This window comes from Elephantulus edwardii, unplaced genomic scaffold, assembly GCF_000299155.1.
Source record: "Elephantulus edwardii isolate Elephantulus edwardi_28Jun2011 unplaced genomic scaffold, EleEdw1.0 scaffold00122, whole genome shotgun sequence".
NCBI classification, from domain to species: domain Eukaryota; kingdom Metazoa; phylum Chordata; class Mammalia; order Macroscelidea; family Macroscelididae; genus Elephantulus; species Elephantulus edwardii.
Window position 1 is genome coordinate 990,320 of NW_006399872.1, and position 16,180 is coordinate 1,006,499.

At 35.7% G+C, this 16,180-nt stretch overlaps 1 protein-coding gene across 1 annotated transcript in view; it reads right to left on the bottom strand.

Moving 5' to 3' along the window:
- Positions 1-16,180, bottom strand: part of STPG2 (sperm-tail PG-rich repeat containing 2) — a 555,694-nt gene that overhangs the window by 516,263 nt on the left and 23,251 nt on the right. The window contains exon 2 of the mRNA XM_006893099.1: positions 8,041-8,153. Coding sequence (XP_006893161.1) covers positions 8,041-8,153 — 113 coding nt within the window. The remainder of the gene's footprint in view (positions 1-8,040; positions 8,154-16,180) is intronic.

Below are 16,180 nucleotides of genomic sequence, written 5' to 3' on the forward strand. Positions count from 1 at the left end.
TTTTCCAGGATACTGGGAAGACTGTTTATGTTGTGGATTAGGACTTCTAGTGATGATAAGGATGGTGCAGGATAGAGCCAGTTCCTACCTGTAGCTCATTGGGTCACTATGAGTCATTGTTGACACAGTGCAATAACAACATAGGCAAATGACTCAGAGTTTGGGGGGTTTTTTTTGTTGTTGTTTTTTAATTTCCTGTTTTATTTACCACAGAATAGGAAAAGATTAAAAATCAAGAGCAAAAAAATGGAGTCTTATGCTAATTACACATAAAAATCTAAGTTCACAAACATCTTTGAGTATTCACTTAATTATAAATTAACTACAATTTGAATTTTGGTAAGTCTACCTATTTTTATAATAATACTGTTAAATGTTCTTAGCATACAAGAAATAAATTTTTCTATTTTCTTCTAATGAAAAGAAGCATCTTTTGAAGTATAACTAAAGAGCAACAAACCATTTGAAGACACTCTTTAGACTCCAGCACTTTCATGTTTGTGGCATCTCTTATTCTAGGATACAACTGGTTATAGCTTGCAGGTCCTGGACTATCTGAAATAAACTTCTTAAAACGTTTCTCCCGGTATTGTAGACTATGACCTCCTTTGATGTACTAAATTGGAAAAAAAGAAAATATTACATATAAAAAGAAATATTGTATAATTAAGACTAAGTTGAAAAATATTAAATCCTAATATAAATAATTTTGAAAGTTAAAATTCTTTACTAAAGACAGTTCTAGTAAATACAGTTGTCAGTTCTAACGTAAAGTGAAATTTACTGTACTTAGTGCCACAGAAAACTTTGTATCAAAATAGAAATCAGAGATAAAAGTAACCTCAAAATTTTAAAACAAGAATAGAGTATACTTTTCACAGACCTATAGGGAATTTATACCTCTGAAAAATCCTTTAAAATGCAAGTACTCATTATAGGGATAAAGCAAATCTTCTAGAATTATCTAGGACTTTGTTTTGTTTGTTCATGAATGACATCTTTGTCATTTTCTTGGATGTATATGTAGGCTTATTGGCAATAGTTTCCTCTTATGCTCAAATCTAAGTTTATTGCATACAGAACTGAAAGAAATTATCCCTGGCTCCCTATACCACATTTCTGGATTCTCCAGAATCAGAAAATTAACAGATGGCAAAAGTCACTGCCTGTTCTCTAGAGAAACTTTTCTTTTTGAGGACTGTAGTAAGTGGAATTAACATACTTAGTAAAATATTCTAAACTAAAATACTAAAATTTCCAAAATATTTCTTATAAAAATAAATATAAAACACAAGCAGATCAGTCTCAGTGTTTTCAGTATTTGAGACAACAATTGTTACCCTTGTATTGCTGAGAGAAACAGAAAGCAGAAACTATTTGGATTTTGTAGTAATGGTGTCACATGCAAAAAAATGAAAAGGATGAAAAAACCAAATGTTTTGTCTCATTTTCCAAGAACCACACCTCAAGCTGAACTATGAAAGTGTATCACAGTATCGTAGTATAACACAGTATCCTAGGCAATCTTTTCTTTTTCTCCTCCTGTTCATATTTTTGTTTTTATTTATAGTCTAATTTAAACAATCCAATTCAAGTTGGTTAAGTTCAAACCAAAACTAGAGCAAACTTGCAAGAAGCAAAATTTTAGTATATCCCCACTTGAATTTAAAGACTCTCTCAGGAACAGGTTTAAGACCTAATAGACACTAATGAGTGAAGACCAGATGAGCTGTGGGAAGATATTAAGACTATCAGTCATGAAGAATACAAAGACTGAGAAGGAACAAAAATACCAAGGTGGATATCAGAAGGTACTCTGAATACTGCACTAGACCATTGAGAAGCCAAAGAAAAGGAAAGAAATCAGTAAGTTAAGGAGTTGAATAGAAAATTTCAAAGGGAAGCTCAAGAAGACAAAGTATAATGAAATTTACAAAGAATGGGAGTTGAAAAATCAAAAGTGATGAACTCATGAGGCAATTGCTAGGCTGAAGGAACTGAAGAACAAATTCAAGCCTCACATTGAAATACTTAAGGATGATATGGAAAGAATGTTGAATGATCCAGGAAGTGTGAAAAGATAGAAGGAGTACACAGAGTCACTGTACCAAAAACAATTGGCAGACACAGAGAATTTCATGAGACTGGCTCAAGATAGGGTAAGGTTCAGAGCTATTATTGCACATGGGTCGCTAAGAGTCACAGGCGGCTCAAATGCATATAACAGTAATCAGACATGATGGAGGAAAGACATATTTAAGGGGATTGTGTCTACAGTTTGATTCAATTGGAAATTTTATTTTCTTATATCTGAAGCACAATAAAATGTGCTTTTTCATGTTAGTAAACATGCAATTTACAGCAATCTGCTGGAAGGTCAGCTAGGAGTCAGTTCTGACTCGAAGGTAAAAAGTTCTTATTAAAAGAATACCACTGGAAAAAAAATGAAAAGCAGGATGGCTGAGAAATCAGACTCTTGAGAATCAAAGATTTTGACTGTGGTGTTAGACTAAAAGTTGCCTTTTTTTAGCCCATTAGCCTCTGGTCTCTAGCTAACTTAACTGCAAGTACATGGGCTTGCTAATCACCATGATCTTGCTAATCATCAACAGCTGAATCAGCAATAAAAAGAGTGCTTCTCACACTAGTCAGCAAGACTTGTAGCAAAAAAGAATTGAGGCTAACAAGGCGTGTGGCAGCAAGACGCTGCTGGTGGAAAAACTGGCATTGCTGTACACAAATGATGGCACGGTATGACCGGAAGTTTCTTGCATTTGTGCTGGCCACAGTTTGCTATTCCTGCCTTTGATGACGAAAGAAAAAGCTGCTTGCTGAATTAAAACAGGAACTTGAACTAACTGAGGAGTTGTGCCTTGGAACTGCTGAGCTAAAACCTACACTTATTTTAGATGATACTGTGATATTCTTTGCCTCCTCCACTTTCCAACTTCCTTCCCTAGTAAACCCACTTGTTAGTACCATAACTGTGAGTCTGTGAGTCAGCAAGGAATAAATGAACCTCTGCTTCTGGGGATCTAGAGACAATAAGGTTGGGCTACAGGCTCCTGATCTGCTTTTTAGTCTCAGGTGTTGAGGTGCTATGATATTCTCACTCTCCTGGCCCTTTCAGAGAGATGTTCATGACCTTGTGCCTCTATGTCTGGTTTTCTCCTCTTTATAGACATTGATCAGTCCATCAAATTAAGAGCTCCATATATAAACTCCTCACTGAAGATGTAGGGAGCACAGAATGAGAAATGAAAAAGATCTTAAACTACTCATAGCTTTATGATTATTTGCAAATATAACATCTGTGGTCTCCATCTGAACTTTCTTTTTCTTTCATCATATTCTTTTCATTTTCTTCTACTGTCATAAATCATAATTAAAATGTGTTGGAAACTAACTATATTCAGTCATTATTCTAAATGCTTTTTAACATTATTTAATCCTTACAACAATATTAAAAATTAATCCTACTCTCATGGAATCAATTCAGATTCAAAGTAACTGCCCATTGGGTTTCCAGGGGTGTAAAATTTAACAAGAGTCAAATGTCAATGTGGCTCAGCTAGTGGAATTGAATTGATACCTGCTGAGCATTAAACATAATACACTACACCACCAGTGTTATTCTCCCTGTTTAACAAGTGAAGAATTAAAGGCCCAGAGTGGTTAAGATAAGTTCTCACAGTTAGGAAGCCTCACACATAGGTTTGGAACACAACCAGTCTTGTTCAAGAACCCACACTCCTTGTCACTTAACACTTCCATATAACTCATGTTTCAATTTCCACTTAACCTATAATTTGTCAAATAATGAAGATAAATGTGAAAGAACTAGAGAAGAAAGGGCCAGAGATTCATGACTCATTTTACAATGACATTATAATCTTATCTCTGAATATTGTAGTTAGACATTAGTTTGACTCCTTTAGAGAGCCATAGTTACAAGTATATATTTTCTTATGTATACTTGTGTTGCGTAAGATTTATTTTTTAAAAGTCTATGTATGGAAAGAACAACGTGTGTATTGTATAAATGAGAATTTAGAAGTTAAAGTGTTAAATGTTATGGAAATCTCATTATATCTGCCTAGTATCCCATGTTCATAACAGAAATATTTCCCACTTAAGCATTAATTAAATCTACATGTTCACTAGCTTACCCCAGGAAATTTGAAGGAAATCTGCCTGGCCAAATGAAACGAAGAGGCCCATATTTGTTCCCATTCCCAAGAAAGGTGACCCAAAAGAATGTGAAAATTATTCAACAATATCATCAACATCACATGCAAGCAACATACTGCTGAAGATCTTTCAAAAATGGATAGAACAGTACACAGACAAAACTGCCACAAATTCAAGCAGAGGCCATTGCTCTAGGGATATCATTACTGATGGCAGATGGATCCTGGCTGAAAGCAAAGAAAACAAGAACTTCTGCTTCTGCTTTATTGACTGAAAAAGGATGTGATTTTGTAGGTAACAAATTGCAGCTAATATTGAGAAGAATAGGTATTCCAGAATATTTATTTGTGCTCATGTTAACCCTATACCTTGAAAAAAGATATGAGAACAGAGCAAGACAATACTACACGATTTAAAAGTAAGAAAGGCATGTGTCAGGGTTGTATTCTGTCTCCACTTCAATCTGTATGTTGAGCAAAATTACTCAAGAAGCTGAACTCTGTGAAGAAGAATGTGGCATCAGGATTGGAAGAAGACTTAACAGTAACCTTCGGTATGCAGAAGAATCAATCTTACTTGCTGAAAGTGAGGAGGACTTGAAGCATGTGCTGCTGAAGATCAAACACTACAGCCTTCAAAATGCATTGCATTTTAATGTCAATAAAACAAAAACTCTCACCACTAGACCAATAGGCAACATCATGACAGATGGAGGAAAGAATGAAACTGTCAACAGCTTTATATTACTTGGATTCACTGTTGGTAACAGCAGTCAAGTGTTCAGGAGGTGCATTTCATTGGAAAAATCTGCAGTCAGAGACCTCTCCAAATTATTGAGGAACAATGATGATAGCCTAAAGTGCTCCTGATTCACACAATGGTCTTTTCAGTCACTTGTTATACTGTTGAGAGCTGGACAAAGAGTAAGGATGACAGAAGATGAATTGAAGCCTTTGAACTATTGTGCTAGAGATCAGTACTGAATAGCTTATGGACTGCCAAATGAACAAATAGATACCTTGGAAAAGGTGCAGCCAGAGTGTTCCTTGGAGGCAAGGATGGCAAAGCTTGATCTCACTTTGGACATGTTGCCAGGAGAGGTTATTCCTTGGAGAAGGATATCATGCTTGGAAAAGTGGAGGGAAGTGAAAGAGAGAAAGACCCTCAACTAGGTGGATTGACACAGTGACTGCAGCAATGGGTTTGAGTGTGTCAAAGATTGAAAGAATAGCACTAGGCATGACAGGCAGGGTTGAGATCTGTTGCTTATAGGATCACTATGAGTCATACTCAACTTGATGGCACTTAACAACAACCTATTTGGTGGTTTTAAACCCACTTGTCCGATACTGGGTCCTCCACTCTCAGGTATGTAGTATCAGGATGCAGGGGACACATCTTGCTTGCTGAAAATGAGGAGGACCTGAAGCATTTGCTACAAAAGGTCAGGGAATAGTCTTAAATATAGATTGAAGATCAACATCAAGAAGCTAAAGATTCTCACCACTAGGCAAATTGGCAGCACCATGATAAATAGAGAAGAGATTGAGGTTGTTAACAATTACAGCTTGCTCAGCTCCACAATCAACATTCTTGGCACCAGCAGTCAGGGAATCAAAAGATGAATTGCACTAAGAAAGTCAGAGACATCTCTAGAGTACTGAGAAGCAACAATGTCAGTCTTGAGACTAAGGTACACCTGATCCAGGAAGACCATGGTCTTTGCAATTACTTACTATGCATCAGAGATCTGGAAATTGACTAAGGGTGACAGAAGAAAGACTGATGCCTTTGAGTTGTGGTTCTGGAAAAGAGTCTTGAACATACCATGGACTGCCAAGAAAACAAGTAAGTAAGTCTGTCTTGAAGAGGGTGAAACAAAGTTTCTCCTTGGAGGCTAGGATTTTGAAGCTCTGTCTCACAAACATTGTGCATATGGCCAGGAAGAAGTAGTCCTTGGCGAAGAACATCATGCTTGGAAGGGTGAAGGGACAGTGTGGGAGAGGAAGATCCCAAATGAGATGGATTGATACAGTAACTGGGATAATGATGGTAAGTGTGTCGGAGACAGTGAAACTGGCTCATAACAGGGCAGGCTTCAGAACTGTTGTGCATAGTGTCACTATGAGTCCCAGGTGACTCTACAATGCATAACAAAACTTCCATGATTAGTTAAGTCTTCATAATAAATTAGGCCAATCAGACCTATATTCTATGTACTGATCATTTTAATCCTGAATGAAGACACAAAAAACCTAAAGGGAAATTACTGAATTATTTAAGGGTTGTTAGCCATCACAATGGTATTGAAGTTTCACTACTGAAACATCTGGAGTTGTTTTGATCCTTTCTCTCCTGGAGCCTGACTCTTCTATTTTTCTTTGAAGTCCATAAGTCACACAAGTACCTTTTCAATAAAATTTTATTGTCTCCTGAATACTTGTCTTAAAAAGATATTTTTAATTACTTGCAGCCAAAAAATCTTAAATAAATTATTAATTCGGGAATATTAATGGGGGGAAAAGAGAGCTCTGGTGGCTTAGTGTTAAAAACATGTACTGCCAACCTAAAGGCACACAGTTGCTCTGGAAAAAAAGATGGGCTATCTCCTCTTATGTGAACGGTAGCCTCTGAAAATCCACATAAGATCATCTATGAGTCAATCCCAACTCAGTGGTGCATAACAACAATAATAGAAAAACAGAGTCAATGACTGTTTCTGGACCTCCAGAGTTAAAAGATCTGCTGGAGTTCATCTTAGAAAGGATTAAACCAAGCTACTCCTTGGAGGCAAGGATTCTGGGGCTTCGTCTGACATAGTTTGGACATGTTTCCAGGAGGGATGGGTCCTTGGAGAGGGACATCATGCTTGGGAGGGTGGAAGGACAGTGCAGGAGAGGAAGGCCCTCTATGAGATGGATTGATTTGGTGACTGGGGTAATCGGGATGAGTGTGTCAGAGGCAGTGCGGTTGGCGCAGGATAGAGCAGGGTTTAGGGCTGTTGTGCATAGGGTCGCTATGAGTCGCAAACAACTCGATGGCACATAACAAAAACAACAAGGATTATGAAACTATTGAAATTACAATCGCTGTTTCTGAGCAGGAATTAATTGTAATTGATTCAAATCAGACATTTGAAATTGAAGGCAGATGAGATGATAGTAATAGCTATATCTTTAAAATATGGTAAAAACTAATTTTTTCACTCAATTGTCATCCTTTTTTACACAGCTTAATCATGTGTACGACTTTCATGAGTCATCATTCAGTCAAGGGTCCTATTTTTCTAGGGTCCCAGAGACCATGCAACATATACCAATGTTTTACAGTGTTTTATTGAATATATGCAATGTAAGTTTATTTTTATAAACTTATGAGTTTTGACATTTCTCACCATATTTCTTCAGTGAGGAATATGAAATATTTTGGGCATGTTACTAGGAGAGTTTTTTCCCTGTGGAAAGATATCATGCTTATTAGTTTTTGTTGTGTATCATCAAGTCAGAATTGAGTCATAGCTGATCTTATGGGTTTTCAGGGGCACAGGAGGAGATTGTCCATATTCTCCTGTGGAGCAGCTTGTGGATTTGAACTGTGTGTCTTTGGGATTGCAGCAAAGTTTCTTATCACTAGGCCACCAGAGTTCCCTTGAATATATGAAAGGTGAAGAATAAGAATATTCAACAAGAAAACAAGCATTGAACACACTCCTATTATTCTTAGTATTAAATACAGATTGAAAAAGGATGAGTTAATATCAGGAGAAAATAAAATATAGATATAAATAATATTTTAGTCCATCAAAGAAAGAAAGTTTGATTAGTATTAACTCAGACAATCTAAATTTACCTGTGCTTTTGAAACATTGTAGTGTCCTGGGCCTGGCACAGCTTTCCCAGCATTAGAGTCAACAGGAAAAGAACTTTCTCTGGTAGCCAAAGAAAGAAATGGTGCATAGCCATCTATAAAAACAAAATACAACTTATAAATAAGATTCTAAGAATTTCCAATAAAAATCTCTCAACATATACTCATTACCATTTACTTAAAATTTACACCTAGATCAAGTAGCTGTTGTCCGAATGAAACAAGGGAACACTGTATGATTTAAAATCATAAAGGGTGTGTGTCAGGGTTTTATCTTTTTTCCACACCTACTCAATCTGTATGATGAGCAAATAATTTGCAAAGCTAGGATCTATAAAAAAGAATGTGGTATCTGGATTGGAGAAGGACTCACCAACAATCTGCATGATGCAGATGACACAACCTAATTTGCTGAAAGGGAGGAAGCTATGAAACACTTGCTGTAGGAGATCAAAGACTGCAGCCTTCAGTATGGACTGCAACACAACATCAAGAAAAGAAAGGTTCTCAGTACAAGACCAATCAATAATCCTTATTATGCTTGAGGGATAAAGAATTGAAGTTGTCAATGATTTTATCTTACTAGGATCAACAGTCAACATCCTTGATTCCAGCATTCAGGAATCAGGAGACGTATTGCATTATTCAAGTCCACTCTCATGGACCTCTCCAACCTCTCCATGCTGAAGAGCAATGATGTCAACTTGAAGACTAAGGAGCACAGGATACTGGCCATGGTCTTCTCAATCACCAGATATGCATCAGAGAGTTGGACAATGAATAAGGATGGTGGAAGAAGAATTGATACCTTTGAGTCATAGTATTGGAGAAAAACACTGAATATCCCAATGGCTTCCAAAAGAACAAAGATTTATGTCCTGGAAAAAAGTGCAGCCAGAATGCTCCTTGGAGGCAAAGATGACAAAGCTTCATCTTTCATAGTAGGCAAGGCTATTCCTTGGAAAAGGTATATCATGCTTAGAAAACTGGAGCATCAGTGAGGAGAGGAAAACTTCCAATGAGACGGTTTGACACAGTGACTTCAGCAGTGGTTCTAGTATATCAGAGATGATGAAGATGGTAGAAAATAGGGCAGAGATGAGGCTGACTGTTTGTAATATCACTACGAGTTATACACAAGTTGATGGCAGCTAACAATAACAACAACAACCTCAATTGTTGAGACTATATATTCAGACCCAATAGCTCAGCTGGTAACCAAAATGTTGACATTCCAGAGATGTTTCAAAAGAAAGGATTGTCAATTTACTTCTGAAAAATTACAAAATTGAAAATGTTATGGCACAGAGTCCTACTCTGGTACAAATGAGGTTGTCATGAGGTGGCATCAACTTATCAAGTGGTTGGTTGGCTTCTTAGTTGAATGATTATTTGAGACCAAATATTAAACATGATCCTTGCTACTTTTATCAAATCAATAAGCAAGTTATTGCTCACATAGTATACTAATGTTCTACCTAAAGAGATAACGCAGTAGAAGGATTGTTCACAAGATTTCCTACCTGAAAAAAAAAGTCGTCTTCAATGATGAAACCACTTTCATTATCTAGAATGTTATTCAGTCACAAGAGTATATTTCTAATGGTCTACAAAATTGGTTGTTCTGCACAATAAGCGAAAATTTAGGTGATACTCTTTATGATAGAGCATTATTGCATCAAGATCAATCAATAGATTTACTATTTGAATTAATTTTGACATAAAGAAATTACTGTCTTATAACCAACTAAATTTCAAAATTAAAATTACAAAAGTATATTTATAAAAACAAATTTGTTTTTTAAAATGTACATTTCACTATAATATTTGTTGTGATTATTAGTGGTGTTGTTGTTAGGTGCCATCCAGTCAACTACTGTTCATAACAACCCTATGTATAGATCTGAACCTTACTCTATCCTGCATCATCCTCATCATCTCTGTCATACTCAAGTTCATTGTTGTAGTCATTTCACAAATTCATGTTTTTTTAAGGTCTTCCTCCCTGTCAGCAACCCTTCAATCTTACCAACATGGTATCTGTCTGCATGGGCTTGTTATTTCTGAAAATATGCCCAAAGTAAGTTAGACCAAGTTTAATCACACTTGTCTCTAAAGATCATTCTGGTTGCACTTCCTTCAAAAATAAATTTCTTTGTTCTTTTGATAGTTCATGGGATATTCAATATTCTTTGCCAATACCACAATTCAAATTCATAGATGTCCTTCTGTCCTCCTTAATCATGGTCCAACTTTCAGATGCACAGGAAACAATGCAAAATACTATACCTTGAATCAAGTAAACTTAGGCTTTTTACTTACATCATTACTCTTTAGCACTTTGAAGAGTGCAAATTTTTCTGATACAAAATATCTTTGGATTTCTAGCCTGTGGCTCCAAGTAAAATTAAATTGTTGACTACTACAATCTTTTCTGTATCTATCTTGATGTTGCCTACTAATTATTGGTAAGAATTTTGGGTTTTTTACATTGAGATGTAACTGATAATGAAGGCTGTATAGTCTGAACTTCTACACTAAATGCTTCATATCTTAACTTTCTGCAAGCAAAATTGTATAATCTGCATAATGCTGATTGTTGATGATTCTTCCTCCAAAACTCATGCCACATTCTTCATATACTCAAGTTTCTCAAATTATTTGTCCAGTACATAGTTTAAGTATGGAGAAAAGATAAAGCCCTGACATATAATCTTCCTGATTTAAAGCCATGAATTGTTCTCTTTTTCTATTCAGGCATTGGCTGCTTGATACATGTGTAGGTTTTGCATGGATACAAATGTGTTCTGGGATTTACACTTTAAGCAATAATTTGTTATGATCTACAAAGTCAAAAGTGCACAGCAGTGAATTTTAATGTCTAGGATATGTATTTTTTTAAGAATTCTTTCTCATTTTGGCAACTTTAAATCTTCATAGATTCATGCATTGTACATCCACTTACTTTTTCTAAATAAAAAATAATATCCATGAAGAATATGTTCCTTTAAACTATGATCCATAAGAGGTCAAATGATAAACATTTGCTAAAAAACAAAGACAAAAAAATAAGGAGAGGTAAAGAAGCAGGAAGGATAGAAACAAGGCACACAGGGAAGGTGGAATTGGTGAAAGTGCCAACAAATTGCAAGAATAGTAACCAATGTCATGGAACAATTTGTGTACAAGTTGTTGATATTAATTCAATTTGCTGTGTAATTATAAACCTAAAACACAAGAAAACATTTTTAAACCATAAAATAAAGCAAAAAATAATATATCTAAAAAAATCAAAGAAAGTTGAAATAACTATAAGACAGACTCTAGAGGAAGAAATATTACCAAAGATGAGAGAGATTTTATAATGATAAAAAATTCATTCTATTAAGAGGATTTAACAGCACGTAAAGAATATCAAGATTATTAACATAAAAATCGGTATCTCCTTGCCATTCAGTCAGAACCTACTCATCGCTAACCTCTAGGAGGACTTTGGGAGCCTGTAAATCACAGGAGAGGAGAGTGCCCATATTTCTGTCAATGATCCACTGGTGCATTCAGACTGTTAGAGAAACATAAAGAGGATGGCAGTGCAACTCCCTATGGACTATGCCACCAGAACTCTATAAAATCAGGAAAGCACTTACTTTTAGAGGAGTTGTTAAATACTATCTTGTAAATGAAGTTTGGTAACTTCTATTTCTTGACTTGACTGTTTGCTTTGTAAACAGGACAATATTTTTTTTCATATAATTTTCTACATAAATATTGTTGGTTTTGTTTGCCATCAAGTAGGTTGTCAAAGGCAATAAATTTCATGGGAGAATACCTATCTTTCTCCATGCAGCATCTGTTGGACTTGAACCACATACCTTTGGCTTGGCACTGCAATTTCTTTCCAGTGGGTCACCAAAGCTCCCTGTATAAGTGCTGTTGTTAACTGCTGTTAAGTCTACCTGTAGCTGATAGAAACCTCATGCATGATGAGATCATGAGTCTATTGTGATAGATAATGTTTCAATGGCCAAGTTTTAGTAGTATATTAGTAGATCTTTCACAGATTTTTTTTCCCTACTCTGTTTTATCTTGGAATTCTGATGAACCCTTTATTGATAGGAAGATAGTCATTGTGCCTTTAGTATACCAGCAGGCAATTAAATCAGGACATCCTGCACGGAGGCAAGAATTCTACCACTGGACAGAAAGGGGCTCAGGGCCCTCTTAGTTCACAATTATAAAGTTCATAATACAAACACTGAGACAGTGGAGATAAATTTATTTAAAACAAAGAAGGCTATCTCAGGCTAGGCTCTGAGGTCACTGTCATCAGATACATAAAACATCTTAATTGACTCTTCCTAAATAAATATAAAATTATCGATTAAATGCATAAGTTAAAAAAATTGGGAGGAAATTCTACATCTAATAGCCTTTTGTTGTCAGCAGATACTAGAATATATATTGTAGGAAAGTATAAAGCACAAAAAGCATCAAGAAAGCCAGCACAAGATGTTCAGGTGCTGGTGAAAGATGGGCCTGGAACACCCCTGGAGAAAAACTACTCTACTTTGGTATCCGGCCACTACAGGACCAACCAAAGAGGACAAGATCATTTAAGAGAGGAGGCTGCAATCAGGTGAGAGGCTCATTTCCACAGCTGGCAAATTTAAGTGCTAGTGAGCTAGCACTATTTTAACATCCCCTGTTTTCTGGTTATATAAAACAACAACAACACCAGCAAATGATCTCAGTTCTTTAAAAAAAAAAAAAAGAAAGCATTCACACTTAAAAATGGGACAAAGTGGGATTCCCTTCTTAAATTTTTTTTTTAGAGCTACTAATAAATTTGCATTTACAAAATAGGGGCTAACAATATTCCTCTACCTACTGCCCCTGGACAGACCTACTCAAGCTGGGAAACCCAGTTGCACCACTCCACAGACAAAAGAGAACAATACTCTGTAGGAAAGGGTCTGCAATAATGTGAAACTCTCACAGGCTTCACTGTGTATCAGAGAAGACGACATGAAGGACTCCAGGAAAAATACAAACATTCCTACTCCACAGACCCAGAAAGGACTTCTAATAGAGCAAATTGCCTACCCCCATAAACTGAACACTATAAACTTGCAACTAAATGGTAACATCATAAAGATAAAGGACTATCAATAACCTATGCAGATACAATAGAAATGGCCTAATACATACCAAGAAAAACCAAATAATGCCAAGAAAGCAGTAAGCAACTTCAAATATTGTGATAAATAGAGTAAGCCTTGTCTACAAAAAGAACAGCATTTTGTAGATCAAAATGAGGACCCCAGAGTCAGGAAAGCAGAAGAAATAAATTGACACAGAGTCATACAAACAGCTACTTAAGAAAGTACAAATGATGGAAGAAAAAACAGAAATAAGAAATGAATACCCAAAAGAACAGGAAATCAGAAGAAATATATTGATGTGGAGTTACATGTACAGCTATGGACAAGGTGCAAATTATGGACAAAAGAATAGAAGCCATAAATAAAATAAATGCTACAGAGATAGGGCACAGTTGATATTGTTCAAAGTGTTCAAGGAGAGAAACAGAGAGAGAGAGAAGGGCAGGCTATGGTGGCCTAGTGGTAAGAAGTTGTACTGTAATCCTGAAGTCATGCAGTTCGAGGCCACCAGCTGCTCCACCAAAGAAGGATAGGCAATCTCCTCCCATGATATTAACTGCCTCTGAAAATCCCCAAAGGGTCAGCTATGGGTTGGTTCAGACCTGAGGGCACACAACAATAACGATAGAAGATAGATAGATAGATAGATAGATAGATAGATAGATAGATAGATAGATATCACTGTGCAGAGAAATTTAACAACTGCAGAAGAAATTACAAAAGAGGTACAAGAATTTAATCATAACAAGACAGAAAAGTACAATCAACCCAGTTCTGGAAATAACAGAATGCATGAAAATGCAAACCAGAATAGTAAGACTGAAATGGTAGAGGTATCCAGCATGATGGAGAGATAAAAACCGAAACAGAAGCAACAGAACAGACAGTCAGTGAGATGGAAGACAAAGCCTCAATGGGAACTTTCTAGGAGAAAAATCAGAAATGAGATGGAAGAAAAATGAAAAAAGCATCAAAATTACATGGGATAGCATTAAAAGGAACAAAAAATTTATTATAAGAACTCCAGAACATGAAGAGGGCAGGAGAAGCACTGAGAAAATTATGGAAGAAGTACTACAAGACAATTTCCCAGTTATTATGAAGAATGAGAAATTTGCTTTCAGAAAGCTCAGGCAACACCAAACAGACTAGACCCCAAAAGAAAAACATGAAGACATATAATATTCAAATTCTTCAAAATAAAAGATAAGACAGAATACTAAAAGCAGCTCAAGGAAAATTTAGAGACACCTACAAAGGAGAAACAATTAGCTTAATTCTTGACTTCTCTGCAGAAACCATATGAGCAAGACAATAGATGGCATATAAAGAAGTTTGAGAGAAAATAATTGCCAGCGAGGATCTCATACACAGCAAAATTAACCATCACATATGAAAGACAAAGTTTGGGCCTTTTCAGAAAAACAGAAACTTAAGGAAATTGATTAAGGAATAAAATAAACTCTAGAAGAAAATCTAAGGGAAATCTTTCATACAGGGACAATCAAGAAAAATAAATGGATCTTAGTAACTAGAAACAAAAGAAAAAGAAACACAGCAAAACAACAGTGATAAAACCTGGCATGTCAATAATCACACTTAATGTGAATGGAGAAAATGTACCAATTAATAGGAAAAGAGTACTAGAATCAAAAAATAAAATCCATCAATATGCTGCTTATAAAAGAAACATCTAAGAACAAAGGAAAGGACTAATAATCAAACTCTGGAAAGAAATATACTAAGCAAATGACATCGGGATGGGTGTGTCAGAGGCAATGAGATTGGCACAGGATAGAGCAGGGTTTAGGGCTGTTGTACATAGGGTCGCTATGAGTCGCAAACGACTCGACGGCACATAACAACAACAACAAGCAAATTACACAAAAAAGCAGGAGTGACGATTCTACCTTCTGATAAAATAGACTTCAGAATGAAAATCACCATAAAAGATAAGGAAGGGCCAATATAATGATTAAAGGGATAATAGATTTGGAAGGCATAACCTTGGTCAACATCTATGCACAAAATGATAAACCTGAAAAATACATTTAAAATGGTTAACAAAATTGAGGGAAAAAATAGCACCAGAATAATAGTAGGAGACTTTAACACATCACTCTCACCAAAGGATATTTATGCTTAAAAGAAAATAAACAAAGATGCAAAATATCTAAACTATTGGACAAAATATCTAAAACAATTAGCCAACTCGAACATATGGATATATTCAGGGTACTGCACCAAACTAAAAATCAATTTACTTTTTTCTGAAGTTCATGTGGTACATTCTCTAGAAATGACCACAGATTAGGACACAGAGCAAGCCTCAATGTAAGAAAAACAATCAATATAATTCATCACATTAAGAAAGCAAAAAGCAAGAAGAACACAATTTTATCAATTGATCTAGAAAAGGCCTTTGACAAAATCCAACACCCATTCATGATTCAAACACCCAGCAAAACAGGAATAGGGGGGAATTTCTCCAACAGTGACAAGTATATATCCAAAACTAAGAGCCCACATCATTTTCAATAGAAAAATACTAAAGTCATAAAAGGATGCACACTTTCTCCACTCCTATTCATTATTATATTGGAAGTATTTGCTAGAACAATATGACAAGGATATAAAAGGCATCCAGATCAGCAAACAAGTGGTATAACTCTTATTATATGCAGAAAATATGATAGTGTACAGAGAAAAAACCCAAAGATTCAACCGAAAAAATTGTTAGACCTAATATATCAGTTGCAGGGTATAAGATCAATACACAAAAGTCAGTGAGATCAAAACCTACTACACAGCAGTAGTAACAAAAACAGCATGGTACTAGCACAATGAGAGGCACATAGACCAATGGAACATAATTAAGAACACAGAAATTGACCCATCTATCTATAATCAATTGATATTCGACAAGGAAATAAAGCCTATCACATGGGGAAATGGAAACT